At 38.5% G+C, this 20,090-nt stretch overlaps 1 protein-coding gene across 1 annotated transcript in view; it reads right to left on the reverse strand.

The window, feature by feature from the left end:
* The window catches only part of st6gal2a (ST6 beta-galactosamide alpha-2,6-sialyltranferase 2a), a 95,815-nt gene that overhangs the window by 25,635 nt on the left and 50,090 nt on the right, over positions 1-20,090 (reverse strand). The window contains exons 2-3 of the mRNA XM_061724626.1: positions 19,062-19,119; positions 13,108-14,132 (exon numbers count right to left, since the gene is read on the reverse strand). Of these exons, the coding sequence (XP_061580610.1) occupies positions 13,108-14,068 (961 nt within the window). The 5' untranslated portion in view covers positions 14,069-14,132; positions 19,062-19,119. The remainder of the gene's footprint in view (positions 1-13,107; positions 14,133-19,061; positions 19,120-20,090) is intronic.

The following is a 20,090-nucleotide window of genomic DNA, read 5'->3' on the forward strand; positions in this document are numbered from 1 at the left end:
TTTTCAATAATTCAACTAGAATATGGTGTAAAAGTTAATTTATTTCAAAAATTCAACTAGAATATGGTGTAAAAGTTAATTTATTTCAAAAATTCAACTAGAATATGGTGTAAAAGTTAATTTATTTCAATAATTCAACTAGAATATGGTGTAAAAGTTAATTTATTTCAATAATTCAACTAGAATATGGTGTAAAAGTTAACTTATTTCAATAATTCAACTAGAATATGGTGTAAAAGTTAACTTATTTCAATAATTAAACTTAAAAGGTGAAACTAATATATTACATAGTCTTATTACATGCAAAGCAAGATATGTTATACCTTTATTTTTTATTTGGGGTTTTCATAAACTGTGATCCATAATCACCCAAATTATAACAAATAAAGGCTTGAAATATCTCACTTTACATGTAGTGGGAAATAATACATTTGTTTCACCTTAAGTTGAATTTACCACGAATGAAGTTTTGCAATATATTCAAATTTTCCGACCTTCACCTGTATATTATTACATAAATAAATAATAGCATAATACAGTATGTGTCCGTATTGGTTCAATATGGAACGCAACTTTTAATTCCCAATTCCCAATTATGGAACAATTCCGTATTTCAAGGGACAGGTGGCAACCCTATAAAGTATAAAGTATAAGCCTTTATAATAGAATAGAATATAATAGAAATAGATGGGATTGAAATTGAAAGGGTGCACGAAAACAAATTTCTTGGGGTTACAGTAGATGACAGACTGAGTTGGAAACCACACATCAAACATGTACAGTCCAAAGTTTCAAAAAGCATCGCAGTCATACACAAAGCAAAACAACTACTGGATCACAATTCACTTCGCACACTTTACTGTTCACTGGTCTTGCCATATTTACATTACTGTGCTGAGATTTGGGGAAATAATTACAAAACTTCATTACAGTCACTCACCATCCTACAGAAAAGAGCAATAAGGACTATTCATAAGGTCAAATACTTGGAACACACAAATCCACTTTTTATACAATCAAAATTACTGAAATTCACTGACATCATATCTTACCAAACAGCAATCATCATGTATAAAGCAAAAAACAGACAATTACCAGAAAATATCCAAAATGTATTCAGGAATCGGGAGGGAGGGTATCAGTTAAGAGGGAAACATAACTTCAAAATCTTAAACATACGAACAACCTTGAAAGGTTTCTGTATATCTATTACCGGTGTCAAGCTATGGAACAACCTAAGGGAGGAACTCAAACAAAGTCCAAACATCCAACAGTTCAAGAAAATGTACAAAAATATGTTGTTTAAAGGGTACGAAGGATAAAGTTCATCCATGATTATTCTTTATTATCATTCATTTGATATGGCATAGCGATGAGAGGCAGAGAAGCCTGTGTGTGTGTGTATGTGTGGGTATATATATGTGTATATGTATATGTGTGCATGTATGTGTAGGTATGTTTAGGTATGTGTGTATGTGTATATATGGATACAGTATCTAGACTATGTATGTGTATATGTATGTGTGTATGTATATACAGTGTATATGTGTATGTATATATATATATATAATATATATATATTTTTTTATTTTAGACAAAGGGGTGAGAGCTAATAAGCTATGCTTCTTCTCACTCCTTTTCGAATATGTCATTTATTTTCGGGTTTTCTATGCTTTATTATTTTGCTTCCTGGCATATTCGGAATAAACAGTACAAACAAACAAATAAGTATAAGACCCCCCCCTTATGATCCAGGTCCTGGTCCAGGTTTCTCAAGGGGAGTTTTCACCTGCAAATGTTTAAGTAATTGCTCGGGGGTCAAGTTCTCGTCTCTGGAAAGATCCTAGAGACAACTGGTGTTGAAATAGACGATATATAAATAAAACTGAATTGAAAGTAAGAACAAAATCCTACTTTACTGAAATTAAAGTCATTTCTACTATAATTTATGAGTTTTTGGTTCCTCTTTTAATCTTTGCAGGGACCAAGAACTATAATAATTTGAGAAACTTTGAGAAGTCCATTAATTAATTCCAGTGATTCTGATGTTCAGTCACTTCTAAACGGCACATTTAAAGCTTTTGGTGTTTATGTTTACAGGACTGTCTCAGAAAATTAGAATATTCTGATAAAGTCCTTTATTTTCTGTAATGCAAAAATGTCCTACATTCTGGATTCATTAAAAATCAACTGAAATATTTCAAGCCTTTTATTATTTTAATAATAAATCATGGCTTACAGCTTAAGAAAACTCAAATATCCTATCTCAAAAAATTAGAATATTCTGGGAATCCTAATCTTAAACTGTAAGCAATATTAAAATAATAAAAGGCTTGCAATATTTCAGTTGATTTGTAATGAATCCAGAATGTATGACTTTTTTTTTTTTTTTTTTTTTTTTAAATTGCATTACAGAAAATAAAGAACTTTATCACAATATTCTAATTTTCTGTGTGTGGTCTGAGCCGAGCTGCATGGGGGTGTTGTTCAGTCCGACCTCCACACGATGGCGGCCTCTCCCCATCACATCATCCCGGCTCCGGACGCTGAACCAAACCAGAGCTCTCGCTGGGAACTCGGACACACAGAACCAGAGACGAGGCCCAGAGACGGAGGGGACTCCCTCTTTAATCCTCTGATCATCAGTAATCACTCACGTAACCGAGGTGTTGTCTTTGGGAAGGACAACAGATCGATAGAGCCTGATTTCCTCCGGAGGCTGAAGATGCAGACGGAGCTGCGTCCAGTCTGTTCAATAGTTAATCAGCTCCGTAACATTTGTCCTGATCGCCGGGTTGCATCATGCAAGAATATTTTACTTTTGGGAGGAAGAACCGCTGGGATGATGACACGCTGAGCCAACACCACCCCGTGACATTAACATGTATGCACTGGACCTCGGTGAGGAAGGTCACGGAAACGCCCCTCGCCACGGCCGAGGAGTAGGCCTGTGTTGAAAAGATTGATTCTCCGATTTTAAATCGATTTGTCATATTAATTCCTAAAAATCGATTCATATGTCTAAAGATGGATTTAAAAAAAAAAAAAAAAAAAAAACGTTTTTGGTTTGGTTTTGGTTATTTTTTTGTTTATCCCCAAAAAAGGAATGTTTTGTTGGACAGGAGAATAACTAGTGCCATGTTTTTGCCTTTAAATATGTTTAAAGGTATGAAAACATTAAAGTTTTCAGTTATAATTGCATAAATTGTCTATATTTCTTTGCTTTATATACTGTCTTGGGGTTACATTTGCATAAATGTTAAAAAACAAATTCTTATAAATGGGGAAAAAATAAAAGTGACTTCTTTCGTCCTCTGTTTCCTCCCTGGATCTGTTTGGTAATTCTGACCCATGATGTTTCTGAAAGCAGTTCTATCAGCATTCTGGGAGCTGATTGGTCCTTACAGCATCATTAGCTGCAATACTTGCTGTTTAATCTCAATATAATACTAGTATTAATATGTTGCAGAACTACAGTCATATCATTCATGCAACAGCTCAAAAAACTGTTTTATTAACAGTAACCCAAATCAATATCGAATCGGATCGATTCAAAGCGTGATAATCGATTCTGATTCTTAAGCATCAGAATCGAATCGATTCTTGACATTTGAATCGATCCCCAGCCCTGCCGAGGAGTTCGTCTGAAACCAGACCTGAAAGTCCGAAGTCGTACTCAGGATAGAACTCAGGATCAATACACAAAAAACTAAAACTATGAGGATTCACACAAGAAATCAGGAGAAAATCCAAATCAATGGGCAAGACATGGAGGAAGTAGAGCAGTTCACCTATTTAGGAGCCACAGTTTGTAAAGAGGGAGGCGGAATGAAGGACCTAAAGCAGGGGTGTCAAACTCATTTTGCTTGGCGGGCCGGATTTGACCAATTTTTTTCTCCAATATCCAATATCCAATCCAATATCAGTTTAGTTAATTTTAAAGGAAATATGCACTTTGCTTACACTCTAATTATGTAAAATATATTTCTTCAGGATCTTTTCTTGAAATTTCTCGTTTTTTTTCAAATTATGTAAGATACTTTTAATATCATTTACAAAGATAAACAGAAAAAAGTATGTTTATTTTTATATTTCGCTTTTTTATAGGAAATTTAATTAAAAGCAAAATCTTTCTTTGTGATTTACAGATTTTTCCAGTACAATTAAGTGTATTTATTTTTAAAAATTGGTGCGGATATTTAGGCCAGTGTGCCGAAAAAGTCAGCACTTCTTTTTTAACTGTTTTACTTTGTCACTATCCTCGTATTTAAAACTGAAATTCTCAGAATAAATATCTTCTATCATATTTTTTAGCAGTGATATTTTTCCTGCGAAAATATATAATAGTAGTCAGTTAATAAAAACAAACGACCGTCTACAAATAAATAAAATCGGCAAATGCGTTCTAGAAAACTAAAAAAATGTCAAAAACTGCTCTCTTTGTGGAATAACGATGGATTTGTAGAAGAAATATATTATCGGATATGCTGCGATTCATGGCAATTATTTATGCCTTCCTTTTTAGTAAATTAACATTTTCGTTTTTTTGCGTTGGAAACTTCTCTCTGGCCGCACATTTGACACCCCTGATCTAAAGAATAGACTGTCGAAGGCGAGAGGAGCGTTTGTCAGACTTGGGAAGACCTGGAGCTCTAACAGCATCACCAGAAGAACAAAGCTGAAGTTATACAAGACACTACTAGTACCAGTATTACTGTACGGATGCAAGACCTGGAACATGAACAAAGAAGACAACAAGGCTGTCGACGTATTTCATAATAGATGCCTACGAAGAACACTCCTAATAAGTTGGCAGGATCACATCAGTAATATACAACTGCTGGAAATATGGAGCCAAATCAAGGCCAAAAGTTTTGCTAATTTGAAAATAAAATTTGAACCTGAAAATTCTTTTTTACAGTTTCAATTTTTTTTTTCAGTATCAGATCTTTTTTTCAGTTTCAAATCTTTTTTTCACTTTCAGAACTTTTTTTTTCAGTTTCAAATCTTTTTTTTTCAGTTTCAAATTTTGTTTTCAGGTTCAGACTTTTGGCCCCGATCTGGCGTAGGGGGCGTGGCATCAACTGAGAGGGGCGTGGCATCATGAGTGACAGCAGAACAGAGAAGGCGGGGGACGTAACTCAGTCATGTTGCTTTTAGGAAACGTAGGTTGCAGAAGTTATCAGTAGAAGTTTGAATCAACACTGTACATACACCATATTCACGTGATTGGCAGTGGAAAAAACTGATACTAGTGACACATTTCTGTTTAAAAAGCTGTTTTAGACCGTACTTGGTAGTATATGGAAGTGGGAAATGTCAAAGTTTAAAGTGTGGCTGTTGAACTGTACAGTCTGGCATAGTTTATTGCTTTTATACTGGGATTGGTGCCAAGTACGGTCTAAAACAGCTTTTTAAACAGAAATGTGTCACTAGTATCCGTTTTTTCCACTGCCAATCACGTGAATATGGTGTATGTACAGTGTTGATTCAAACTTCTACTGATAACTTCTTTGTTCTGCTGTCACTCATGATGCCACGCCCCCCACGCCACATCGGGGCCAAAAGTCTGTAACTGAAAAACAAATTTGAAACTGAAAAAAAAAGATCTGAAACTGAAAAAAAGATCTGATACTGAAAAGAAAAAAAAAATTACTGTAAAAAAGAATTTTCAGGTTCAAATTTTATTTTCAAATTAGCAAAACCTTTGGCCTTGATTTGGCTCCATATGGAAAGAGCTGATATGAGACCACTCAGCAATGAGGTGAAGTTGCGAAGATGGAAGATGATTGGGCACATACTGCGGCAGGATCACAACAACGACTGCAACAGAGCAATGACTCGGGCACCAGAAGGGAAGAGAAGACGGGGAAGACCAAAGACCAAAGACCCCCTGGAGACGTACCGTCGAGCAGGAGAAAGGGGAAGGAGGATGGAAATCATGGCTGGAAGTGAGGACTGCAGCAGCCGACCGTCATAAGTGGAGGAGCTCTGTTGAGGCCTTATGTGCCACAAGGCACCAAGTGGATAGGTAAGGTAACAGGATGGACCTGGGTGAGGAAGGTCACGGAAACGCCCCTCTGCACGGCCGAGGAGGCCGTGTGAAACCAGACCTGAAAGTCTGACAGCGGAGAGCGTGACAGCCGGAGACAGACGCCCTTCCTCTGTTTACGGCAACGTGCACAAGCCAAACACAAACATGGGGGTTGGTGACGCAGCACGGACCCACAAGCACCTGCAGAGATTAAAGATGTTGTGGCTAAAAGTGAGAACGGCCTTCGTCTCGGCTGCAACCTCGACTTTTATCGGAGAAAAAGTACTTTTTTTAAATCTCTGTAACTCTGCAACGGTTTGAGTTGAGAGGAAACTCAAGCAGTTTCTGAGATTTACAGGTAAAGTTGCAGTCTACGAAAAGAAAAGATGAATACTCTTGTGACATGGGCAGATATAACAAATGATGAGTGAATTAACAATATCTGTATTTGTAATTGCATTTTGTTTTGATAGCATTCTTATTTCATTTACAGTTTTTCTTGATTACCTAAGCATGATTTTCAAAACAGGGCCCGTGGTTTCAAAACACTACACACAATTAGCACAACAACACACCAAATTAGCAAAACACTACAGATCCTTTGCAAAATTAAACACGCTTGTAAAAACTATACACTTCTTTTTAAAAACCACACTTTGTTACCATATGAAACAAACACGTTTCACATTACTATACTCTGTTTGCACGAGTTACACTCTGCTGTGATAAACCTAAAACACTTTTAGCACTTCTACGTCCCTATGATAAGAGTAGGCTACTATCAACAAAGTACAAATATACAGTTTTTCTTGATCGTTTTGGGCCATTTTTCCATTCACAGTTTACTTTTTCAAAACAGCTCACACAAAGCCCTTAACAGAAGCTGAAATAACCAAAACACTGTATGATGTTTGCAGAATGACACCACTTTCTCAAAACTTGTCACACATCCATCAAAACCAAACTTTTCCATCAAAACCTAGAATTTTTTTAGAATGTGTGTTTTCTCATTTATTTACTGTAACGATGGATAACAAAATTGAAACCACAGCTATCAATATCAACTTTTGTTCAACACCCTCATAGTATTGACTATTTTACAACTGACAACATACTACAATTTGGGTTTTGTATTGAGCACTCTAACTTAGTTATATAACTTAGAAATATACTGTCACAGAGTATTTACAGTAAAATCAGAAAATGTGTATACAGTAAAATATTGTAGATCTGTTTTTGTATTGCTGAAGTTCCTGTCAACACCATTGATTTACATTTGTTCTACTGTGTACAAAATGGCAAGATTCTGACAGAAAAATATTTATTGCAGTACTTGTCACATGCACGTAAGCAAAATGACAGGGTTCAATATGCAGTACAACAAAGGTCAATTGTCAAAGAAAGTACTGTAAATGAAACACAATGAAATGAAACCCTGTAAATATGAAAAAAATAAAAATACAGGAAAATTACGCATTGTCGACACGGGCCTGACGATCAGGCCACATGTTCTCATCCACGTCCTCCTCGATCCATGCTTGGTGTCAACTTCAAGCTATTGACCTCTTTGATAGGTTGAGGACTACCGGTACTTGCTTTGTTTTGCAAAGAGAGTTCACACAGGTGCTGATAATTTTTAGAATTGAGAGAGCAGTTCCAATTCACTGCTACAAAGTGTCTGCAATGTGTTGCCATGGTAAATCAGTTATGTTTTGTGTCTCTTTGTGAGAAGTGTGTTAACTGTTTTGAAAAGTGTATTACAGTAAAAGTCAAAGAAAATTGTGTGATAGCAATGAGAAATAGTTAACCGATTCGCCAGAGAGGACTCTTGCTGCGCAAAGAAGGTGTGAGCAATAGATAAAGTTGACCCATGATGTGCAAAATGTGTCAAAGCAATCGAGAAAAACTGTAGTCTTTCTCTGACTCTTGTGCTTGAAGACCAATGAGCTCACCTGCTGCTTTCTATAGTGTAGATACACCTGATTGGTGTGTCTACATTTAAGCAAACGAGTGTTTACACACCTGATGACTGTGTTGAACCAACTGGTTGGACGATGTACTAATTTGACAGTCAGTGCTTTGGTATTGCAAAGAAGTGACTTTATGATACATTTTTGTGTCTAATGTACGTTTAGTGTGTTTAGTGTTTTGAAAATCACTGTGTGTAGAGTTTTGCAACAAGTGTCAGGTTGACAATGTGCTTATAGTTGTGCAAATATGGGCTGATGTTTTGCTTCTTGAGTGTAAGGTTTTGCTAATAGTGTACTACTTTTAATTTTAGTGTGTAAGCAATCGAAAAAAACTGTAATAGTGTGAGATACACACAAAAAGTACATACAGAAAGCCAAAATGCACATGCAGATGATTTAAACATTGTTTGTGGTGTTTTGATACAAAATGTTAACTGTGGACAGTTAAGTTTGTTTGGGTTACAGTATGGAATAAATGTTACAAAACATGAGTAGCTCTCGTCCACTTTCATTTTAGTAAAAGTAGCTCTCAGAGCAGAGTGGGTCGGACCCCCCCGATTAACCCTTGAGCCCCCCTGAAGGGCTCAAAAGCCAAATTTAGGGGGGGTCTCAATGTTGTCAAAAAAAAAATTAATTAGGCTATATAATAATATATGATAATTTGATTGTCACTAATGGTCGATTAAATATGTTTAAGAGATCGCCATATCAAGTATTCACAATTCAAAACTTTTATTGGTTAAACACAAGTCCTGCACCTTTATGTATGCAAATTAGCCATGTGCGCCAGCACAGCGCAATGACAGGCTAGTTGAGATGCCACAATAACATGGCTAAGCAGAAGCTAACTCAGAGTGTCACTTGCACACTTTGGGTTCACATCAAAAAAGGTATGAGTGGCAGCCAGAGATGAGGAGAGAGAAGATGTCACAACAGGGTCCCGTTCCTCTCCCACCCTCTGGTGAAGAAAGTGAAGTCGAGGCCGAGTGCTCCGGGGCAGATGCTACTGCGCCCCCGCTGCTAGCAGTGACTTGCTTTAACTTAAGGTAAGAGGCCAGCCTGCTTAATATGGCCTGAACCCACCTGAGAGATAATGTTTTTTTTTTAATTATTGTTATTATTATTTTGCATTATGGCCTGTTATGAGTGTTATTTGTGAATGTGTTCACACAGCTGTGTTAAAACATAATTTCCTGGATGGTTACATAACGTTAAATAATCAGTCATCATTAGCAGGCTGAGGATCTGTTTAAGTGCACTGATTGCACGTCTCTGATAGTGGCATTTGTTGTTATTACTGTTATTTGAATGCACAATTCCTTTTCATTGTATTTTTTTATTTATCTAAAAAAATAACTTAGTCTATTTTATTTGTTTATTCGTTTCTGCAATGCACTGATCGTGCGCCAGTGTCCTATACCTGGTATTTATTCATTTATTCACATGTCTTTTATTTATTTTAATTATCAGATTTAATTTGTAAATAACATTCTGCATCGTAATGCACAATTTTGCCTCCTGTTAGTAAAACAACGTGCATCTAAAATGGTTAAAAGTGTGCGTGTATTTGTCATAGCTATAGTAGGCTGATTGTTTATTGTATAGGGCCACACTGTTTAAAAAACAAAAAAAGAAAAGAAAACGCGAGTTAGGGACCCCCCCGAATATGGATGGGTATTTCGCACACTGTCTCAGAGGGAAAAAGGTTGGAGACCCCTGATCTACAGGGATGTTTTCTTGTATTATGGTGCCACCGTACGCGTCACATTAGGGTAGAAGTCAAGGTGACCCGGATGAGACATCAGCTGATCAGCTGCAACGAGCCATAAAAACAAGACTTGTTGTGTTTAAAATGTACTTTTTTGCTGATTTGCTGAAGTCGATTTCACATCGGAGGAAGAGCACAGGAAGTGAAAGTGCTGACAGGCGGAAACGTTTTCGCCCACAAGGTTTTTAGATCTGAGGAACCAGTTCAGCCCGGAACCAGCAGTACTGGAGTTGAGGGGGGATGAGGGGGATGGCATCCCCCCTGAAATAAAAACGGTCAAAATCCCCCCCCCTGTAAAACTGCCATCCCCCCTTTCCATCCCTTATGTCATTTCATCAATGAATGTGGTTTTACTGCTATTTCAACTAGGCCTGTGTTGAAAAAAATCTTTTTCCGATTCTAAATCGATTCTCATATTAATTCCTAAAAATCGATTCTTATGTCTAAAGATCGATTTTTTTTTTTTTTTATTTTGATTTTTTTTTTTCATCATTTTGGCCAGGTGAACTTTAATCCCAGTAGTCGGACACACAGTTTGTCATGATACTTCTGAAAAATGCAGGTGCTTCATGGCAATATGTGTGCGTGGTGACAGAATAAATTAAATAAGCTAAAATGATTTGTTTACTGCATGAACTGTTGCAATTTCTTTTTTGCACTTTAAATGGATATTGAAAGGCCTGTTTGAGTTATTTATTTCACAATAATTATTGTGAAATTATTATTTCACTAGTTATTTTACAGTCATATAATTCAGGCAACAGCTCAAAAAATATTTTAAATAACACTAAGCCAAATCAATATCGAATTGGATCGAATCAAATCATGATAATCGATTCTGAATATTAAGAATCGGAATCGATTCTTGACATTTGAATCGATACCCAGCCCTAATTTCAGCATTTAGAGTCAACACCAGAAAAATAACTTGTATGACAATTTTCACCTGTTTCAGGTAAATTTTCACTTGAAATAAGTAGAAAAATCTGCCAGTGGGACAAAATTTATCTTCTCATTACAAGCCAAAAAATCTTTTTCCACTGGCAGATTTTTCTACTTATTTCAAGTGAAAATCTACTTGAAACAGGTGAAAATTGTTGTTTTTTCCAGTGATGAGTCTTGTTTTAAGTGTAATGAGATTATTTTACTAAAATGAAACATTTTAACTAGAAATAAGACAAATATTCTTGTTAAGATTTTGAGTTTTTGCAGTGATCCATTTTACTTATCCTGTGAAGGACAGAGTCATATTGATAAGTTCAGAAAAGTGTTTTTTATTGTTGTGTTTTGATGTATTTGATGTAAGCCCAGTGGATATTTAAAGCTTACAGAAGGCTGCATTTAACTGCTGCTATGTCATTCCTGCAGTATTTCTGCAGGTGTTTTGGTCACTGCTATTATTTGTAATATATTATATTATTTGTAATCAGCACAAATTATCTGTCCCCATATGATAAAATCCACCATCCCCCCTGATTTTTTTTTACAACTCGAGTACTGGGAACCGGGTCTGGCTAGTCTCCACGTTTATCAGTATTAGCAGCAGAATCAGCTCCTTATCAGCTCCAGAGAAGTGAAGGAAGCTGCATGTGATGTGAGAAGGCTGATTGGTTACCGGAGGGGGGGGTCTGTTTTTTCTAGCGAGCCATCTGTCGCCGAGTTCACACTCTCCCCACTTAGACGAGGAGCTGCCAGGACTCCAAACCAAGAAAAACATTCAAAAGCCAGGAGAGAGAAACAAGGAGGTGTATAACCTACTAGGCACACGGTCAACTGTGAAGCGTCAGTTTGATGAGTTAATCTTTGAAAGACGAATAAAACCTGAGCAAATGTTATTCCCCGTGGCCTCGGGTGAAGATTTAACTACCCTCAAGTTAATCTGAGCTGTTTTACAGCGTAACTGGAGTGAAAAAGCTCGTCTGAGACGAGTGTTTCCCCTCAAATCTGGGAGATCTTTTTGCCTTAACCTTCAAAACTTTATTTTTTTTGTACATCGATTGATTTAAGAATACATTTAGTGATTTTTTTTTCCTCCCTTCAGAGCCTCAGCGATATTTGTCGAGGGTTTTAATCTGAGCCTGGAGCCTAAATATGTTTACTGAGAAGTAGGGCACCCACTTTCACATCATTCACAAAAATACCAACTAACATCCGGTTACTGGGCCTCGAACAGGCACTAGAACGCAGCGGCGGAGCGAACCCTCCTTCTGAGAGCTCTTATTTCAGCTGTTTGAACATTTAGCTTAGCTTCATATTTAGGACATTTACTATGGAGCTAGAACAGTCTCATAATTCGCAAATGCACACACCGTTTCACAAATGCACACACCGTTTCACAAATGCACAGGACAAGTTTCACAAATGCACAGAACAATTCACACGTGCATAGGACAAGATATACAAATGTATTTTTGATGCACACACAAATATAACCTGATATAACCTGAACGTTTTTCTTATGATTGGCTGAAACAAAGGAAGATATCTGATTGGTTGTGCAAATACGTGTTAAAAAAAATTATTATTATTTGTGGATCGAGTCACGTCAGGGGAGTCTCAAAAGTCACACGCAAATCCAGCGCAACTCACAGACAAAAAAAACGTTTGTAAATCAGGTTATATTTGTGTGTGCATCAAAAATACATTTGTATATCTTGTCCTACGCACGTGTGAATTGTTCTGTGCATGTGTGAAACTTGTCTTGTGCATTTGTGAAACGGTGTGTGCATTTGCGAATTATGAGACTGTTTTATGAGACTGTCGATAAGACTAATTATATATTACTATTTTAAATATTAATAAAATATTAATATAACATTTTAATAAAATAATAAATATGATCACTATTAATTCAATAATTACATATTAAACGTTAATAAGAATATTAATATTAATACAAATAAAATATTAATAAAACATACAGAAAATTATGTTGATCAAAATAAAATATTAATATAACATTTAAAAAAATATTAAATATGATCAATATTAATTAAATAATTACATATTAAACGTTAATAAGAAATATTAATATTAATAAAAATAAAATATTAATAAAACATTAAAAAAATTATGTTGATAAAAATAAAATATTAATATAACATTAAAAAAAATATTAAATATGATCGATATTAATCAAATAATTGCATATTAAACGTTAATAATATTAATAAAAATAAAATATTAATAAAACATTTAAAAAAAATGATGTTGATAAAAATAAAATATAAATATTAATTGATATTAAATATAATTAATATATTAATATATTATATTAATTTCAAATATAAAACCAATTTTAAACAATCGTGTACGGCCGGGTGTTTTTCACTCACCGATCTCTCTCCCCAGCCCCGAGCGCAGGATGGCGCCGGCCGACGTGACCACGGCACAGGTCTGGAAGCTGCTCCGTTCCCGCCGTCCGTGCACGCGCTCCAGCGGCACCGGCGGCACGACCCCGTCCCAGCCGAGCCGGGAGAAGGGCTGCTCCGACCCGTCCACCGTCCTGAGCCGGGCCTGGGCCTTCATCTGGCACAGCAGCTCCCGGGCGCTCTGGCTGGCGCTGCGGCGCCCGCTGTACGACACGTGGTGCTTGTTGGCGTTCATGTAGTCCTTCATGGCGCGCTGCAGCCGCGGGCTTAGCATGCCGGCCGAGACCCGGCCGCGCCACAGCCGCAGGCCCGACCGGGAGAAGTACCGGTCCTCCGGGTCGCTGGAGTCGCCCCCGGCCCTCCGCCCTTCCGCCATAGTCCTCACATTATCCGGCTCCTCATCCTCGTTCTCCCGCGCGTCGTCGTCCTCGTCGCCGGCCTGGTTTTGATACTCCGACCCCTGGAAAGTTCTCTCGCGGCTCCGCACTCCGGGGTCCGAGTGGGAGCCCACGTTCTCGGTGCCGAAGGAGGACCAGGCGGCGAGGCTCTGCGGGTCCAGGTAGTCACGGCGGCCTACGGCCTCCTGGCTGCCGTAGGCCACGTAGGCGCCGTCGGGGCCGTGGCTCGCCTCCACGCTAGCGGCCTCCGAGGCGGCGGCGCTGGCGGACGGCTCCGGGCGGTACGCCGCCGTCAGCGGGAAGGCCTGCTGGAAGCGGGAGCCCAGCGCGGCGTGCCGCTGGTGCGACGCCTGGATGGACGCCAGCCGGCGGGTGTCGGGATGCTGCGAGAGCAGCGAGCCGGCCGAGGTGAGCGGCTCGTCCACGCGGGCGTCCAGGAAGTACGAGAGGAGGGCGAGGAAGAGGAGCACCCAGGCCAGCATGGCGGCCAGCACCAGCCGCCACCACTGCCTCATGCTGGACTTCATCCCCCCTCGCTCACGCAAACGCCACCGCCGCCCCGCCGACGTGGCCCAGAGGTCAGCTGGAGGCCTGGAAAAAACAAAACCTCCCGGTTAGTCCTCATTCATTATTAGGGGTGTAACGATACACTAATCTCACGAAACGATACACGATATTGAGGTCACGATAACGATATGATATTATAGCAGTATTTTTTAACAACCTTGCATGAGGAACATATGACTGGATAAAAAGGTCTTTTATTTGAAAGACACAAAATACAAAAAAATGCTGTGCATTTTCCCTATTGTTACAGTTTGTAATTGGTACCACGGCTGCGCCAAGTGGCACGCCTCCTCCATAGCTATGCAGTAGCTATGGAGGAGCAGTGCCTCTTGGCGCAGCCAGAGGCACTATTGTTATTGTGTGCGTTTCATCTTATTCATTTTCCGGACAAAACTTCGGCACGTAACTAGTCCCACAGCTTTGAGAAAACGCGAAAAGTAAAAACGTAGAAACGTGCGCCTTAAGCGGGAATCGTGTGCTATGACTTTTATTAGCGATTGGCGTGCACGTTTTTGCGCAACGTGCAAAAACGTGTGCTTTTAGCGCCATCCGGAATGCATTGGGAGAACTTTGGGGCCTCACCACTCGCACACCGTTACTCGAAAAATTCTGAACCGATTTAGAAAGTTGTAGGCCCTGAATTTAACTACAGTTAACTACAATTTAACAACAGAAGTGCAAAAACATTTCCAAATTTCCAAACTAATGGGGAGATTTTCCCATGTATTTCTATGGCGCACAATGTAACACTGTGGATGGGAGGAGGTAAAAAATAAAATAAAAATTCATCTTTTTTCTGAGTCACGTATCTTTCTCATACTCGCACGTAGAAATGTCATTCAAACTTCAAAACGGAGGAAAACTTCTCTTCTCTCTCCGAACATGAAACTGTTTTTTGCTAAGATGTACACTTTTCAAGATATGAGCCCTCAAGCGAGGACTGGAAATCACTTTTTTGTCAAATTTAGAGTGGAGCTCTAATTTTTTAGAGTGGGAGGGACATTAAAAAAATGACCTTAATTTTTATGTGTAACTCGAGCTCACGGCCGAACCGTGAAAGCTAGAAAGATAATTTTTGGTCAGAATGTAGACATAGATGTTGGGATTCATAAAATGTGACTTTGACAGGTGGGGTATGCACAAAATTTAAACGGGGAGGGCTAAAGCCTCGCCAATTCCTGCCTCAGTCCCCATTCACTGCAATATAATCAAAACTTTTCTTCAAAAAAATCTCACTTTGTTTTCGAACTGCCGTTACTAACACATTTTAAGGAATATCTGAATAAAATTAAGATTGTCAGAATCTGCCGGGTTCTGTGGCTCTCACGATGTCTTTGTTTTTCTGGTAGGAGGTACGGTTTTCTCACAAATCGGAGTTATTTGAGAGCTTGTCACAAGGCAAAATCTGGGGTTTTCTCACAGCGAACCCGAAACCTTCCTCATGTCGAGGTTCTTGTTCTTCTAGCAACCAGAGCACAGCTGCTGAGTGATTAGACTGAGCCAGAACTGGTCACATGACCCAGTCAGTACAGACTTCATATACTTTAATCTGGAAAATGGAGAAATGTAAACCCTGACCTTTTGACCTTAGATGATCAACAGTCCATTATTTTTATGATATATATAAATATATACATTTGTATATTATATATACAAATTAGCCCCGCCCTTTCTTCTGATTGGCCGATAAGTTATAGTCCAATATATTTTGAATGGTTTGACATAGACAGTCATGGGTGGTGTCATTGGACTCGGTATTGAGTCATTGACCTTCATTGGTGCAAATTAGCCCCGCCCCTTCTTCTGATTGGTTGATATGTTATAGTGAAATATATTTTGAATGGTTTGACATAGAGAATCCTGTGTGGTGTCATCAGACTTAGTTTTGAGTCCTTCACCTTTATTGCTTGCAAAATGTACACAAATGTGCAGCAGCCCGCCGTGACACTCTCGCAATTTCTGCGAGGAAATTGTCTAGTTCTTTATAACTGTTTAAGTTTTAAAGAGCAAGCCAGGCCAACCATTTTCCACAAACTGAACTAAAAGTAAATGTCAGGTTTGCATTATGCATCTTCAGTTTCATACAAGTACAAATATTTAGCCACAAACTGAATAGTTTCTCTCATGTATGATTTGACTTTTTTCTTTCCAGAAATTTAACAACTAAAATTAAATAAATAAATAAAAGTAAATAAATAAATACAATTTTACATCATAAAAAAGATTGATTCATGCTCACCTTATAAGTGTAAGAGGAGATTTATTTTTGTTAAGAAGGTTATTTTGGTAATTCAGGGTTCATTATTTTATAAATATATTCTTTATATTCTGATGTAAATCAGGGACTATAATGACACTAGTCAGTTTATCTGTAGTGATTAGTCTGTTTTAGATTGGGCGGAGTGATACGCCACAGTACGGCACTAGGTGCTGTGTTGATGTTCTAAAATCCTACACTGTTGAGGGACATTAAAGTACACTGGAACTCAGCAGAAGTTGTCCCCGTGTTTATCCTACTCACGACCCCAAAAAGGTTTAATTTAATAAGGTAAGGCTTAACTCTACACCAGACTTACATAAATAAAAGTTCAGAGCTCAAAACGGGACCGCAAAACGGTACTAGTTTCTTCTGAGCGGAGGAAGATTTTGGTCTGCGGGTCGAGGCGCGGTCGTCACCAATACGCTGCGCGTTACTAGTCAACACAACATATTAATATAAATAACCCAATATCGCGATACAGTTTGTCACCTCCACGACACGTTTCGTGACGTTTTTGTATCGCGAAATTTCGTGGCACGATATATTGTTACACCCCTATTCATGATGTAGATTTGTGTTACGTTGTCCTTTCAGAACATCATTGTTTTACGTTTGATTCATTGAACTGGTTTCAAACCAAATCTAGACGGCAATTTCACTGGCTTCAGTTCCTTTTTAAATGTGTTTATTTTCACTGTCCTCCATATTTAAAATAACAGAAAGATTCCATATAACTCTCCATACTCACTCAGACATATGAATTTTCCTTTTTTCTTTGTTCTTAGAATTTTAAAAGAGGTTGGTAAAAGATAATTTTATTTTAAAGCTCCATCAGATTGGAATAATCTTCCTCTCTTTTTGCGTTCTATTACCTCTTTTCATTGTTTTAAGTTGGCATTATATTCTCAGGTTTTTAATTTATTTATGTATTTTTTTGTGTCCTTTTTTCTATTTATTTATTTTATTAGGGCCCGAGCACCTTCAGTGCGAAGGCCCTATTGTATCTGTAGGAATTTTTCTTTCTTTCTTTCTTTCTTTCTTTCTTCTGACGAAAGGAGGGCCTTTTTGCCCCCCTAAACGTGCCCAAAAAGTCACCAAATTTTGCATGCCAGTCAGGCCTGGCGAAAAATTTGATATTTAATGGTTTACATTAATGGGCGTGCCAAAATGGCTCAACAGCGCCCCCTTGAAAACTTTGCGCCTCAAGCCCCACAATACGGTTTGACGTACATGCACGAAAATCGCTACACACCTGTATCAGTACACAACTTAAAGAAAAGTCTCTTGGCGACATGGCCGAAACCGAACAGGAAGTCGGCCATTTTGAATTAATCGTGTCACTTTGGCGCAATTTATGCCATTCCTTCGGCAGTTAATACGGCCCGAACCGTAACGTGCCCCCAAGTGTGTTATACATCAAAATGTGCGTCTCCATCCTGCGACAACACGCATTACTTTTCTCTTTCAAAAGCGTTACCGTGGCGACGCTAGACGCCAAAAAGCGCGCCCACCCTTCATCTGATTCGTTCAGACAGAAAAAACTTTGCGCCTCAAGCCCCATAATACGGTTTGACGTACATGAACGAAAATCGGTACACACCTGTATCATGTCGCAACTTAAAGAAAAGTCTCTTGGCGCTATGGCCGAAACCGAACAGGAAGTCGGCCATTTTGAACATTCTGAATTAATCACGTAATTTTGGAGCAATATATGCCATTCCTTCGAGACTTAATACGGCCCGAACCGTAACGTGCACCCAGGTGTGTTATACATCAAAATATGCGTCTCCATCCTGCGACTACGCGCATTAGTTTTCTCTTTCAAAAGTGTTACCGTGGCGACGCTAGACGCCAAAAAGCGCGCCCCCCTTTCATCTGATTGGTCCATATTTGATAGTTCCCCAAAAGGCACCAAATTTGTCATGCAAGCCAGGCCTGGCGATAAATTTGATCTTTCATGGTTTGCATTAATGGGCGTGGCAAAATGGCTCAACAGCACCACCTGGAAAACTTTTCTCTGCCATAACTTTTGAATGGTATGACATAAAGAGTCGTGGGTGGTGTCATGGGACTCGGTATTGAGTCCTTGACCATAATTAGTGAAAATTAGCCCCACCCCTTCTTTTGATTGGTTCTCCCTATTTCCTGCTATAACTTTTGAATGGTTTGACATAGAGAGTCGTGGGTGGTGTCATCAGACTCTGTATGGAGTCCTTGACCTTCATTGGCTTGAATTAGCCCCGCCCCTTCTTCTGATTGGTTGTCCCTTTTTTCTGCTATAACTTTTGAATGGTTTGACATAGGAAGTCGTGGGTGGTGTCATGTCTGATATGCTTATGGGGGGCGGTGGCTGTGAGTGCGAGGGCCCATTCATCGCTGCTTGCAGCTTTAATTTTATTTGTTTTTTCTATTTATTTTTTCTCCGTTATGTTATATTTATCTCATTGTTTCGGTTATTCAATTAGCCTACTTTGTAACTAGACTTATGTGGGTAGGGGTTGTGTTTGTTTTCTGTCATGTATGTCTGTACTGTAATGTAATAAATTGTAATGTTGTATGTTTTATGGGACCCCCTTGAAAATGAGATGTTACATCTCAAGGGGCAAATCCTTTAATAAATTCTAAATTACCCACAAATTCTAGTCTGAGCAGGAGGGGGGGAGAGGAAATAACTGTTCGTCTGCGGGACTCACCTGAACCGATGCTTTTACTTCTTCCTGCCCATATGTCTGCCAGCTCATAAACACGACCCTGAGAGGAAAGAGAGGGACTAATTAGCCGAGTCAGGAGAGCACATGCCTGCATGAAAACAAACCGCTCCCACAGACACATCACAGGAAAACGCCTTCTTCAAAAAGGTGGAGGACTTGGCTGCTTTCCACCCAGAACTAAACAAGGAGATGAGCGCCACCAATTTCCCAGCTTGCCCTGATATCTCCAGCAGCTTTAGACTTCTTTTAGGGCTGAAATCCATGTTTCTGTTGAACGTTGACGCATTTAAATCACAATATTGGAGCCTTCGTCTGAATGAGAAGACGCTTTAGCTTTACCTTCACCTTAAAAGTACGACAGAGTATTAGGGCCAAACTAAGACAAAAAAAAAATGGAAATTACCAGAATAAAGTCATAATGTTGTGAGAATAAAGTCGTAATATATAATATATAAATATAACTTCACAAGATATTCCTCATTTTAACACAGGGAGAAGATGCTCTTCCTGTTAGAGTTCTCATAAATTACCACTTTATTCTCGTAATGTTACGACTTTATTCTCATAATATTACGACTTTATTCTATTACGACTTTATTCTCGTAATATTACGACTTTATTCTATTACGACTTTATTTTCGCAACATTACGACTTTATTCTCATTATATTATGACTTTATTCTCGTAATTTCAATTTTTTTTCTTAGTTTGGCCCTAATACCCCGTCGTATAAAAGAAACAGAAAAGCAAAAAGCAAAAAAATGAAATATGTAACAAGGAAAACAGGGTTAAAGTTTAATGACTCTTAGCCGTATATATGTTCATATAGAACATTTAAAAATAACTCAAGTTGTCCAAAGTGTGTTTACATGTAGACAATAAAAGGCTATAAATAAAGTAGATCAAAGCAAATGGAAAGAAAACACAAATAAAGATAATATCTGATGACAAGATGTCTGAAGCTGCTGCTGAATTAAAGGGTTGGAGATTTGAAGGCACAGACAGTTTGAG

Source organism: Cololabis saira, chromosome 6 (genome assembly GCF_033807715.1).
Source record: "Cololabis saira isolate AMF1-May2022 chromosome 6, fColSai1.1, whole genome shotgun sequence".
In the NCBI taxonomy this organism is placed as follows: domain Eukaryota; kingdom Metazoa; phylum Chordata; class Actinopteri; order Beloniformes; family Belonidae; genus Cololabis; species Cololabis saira.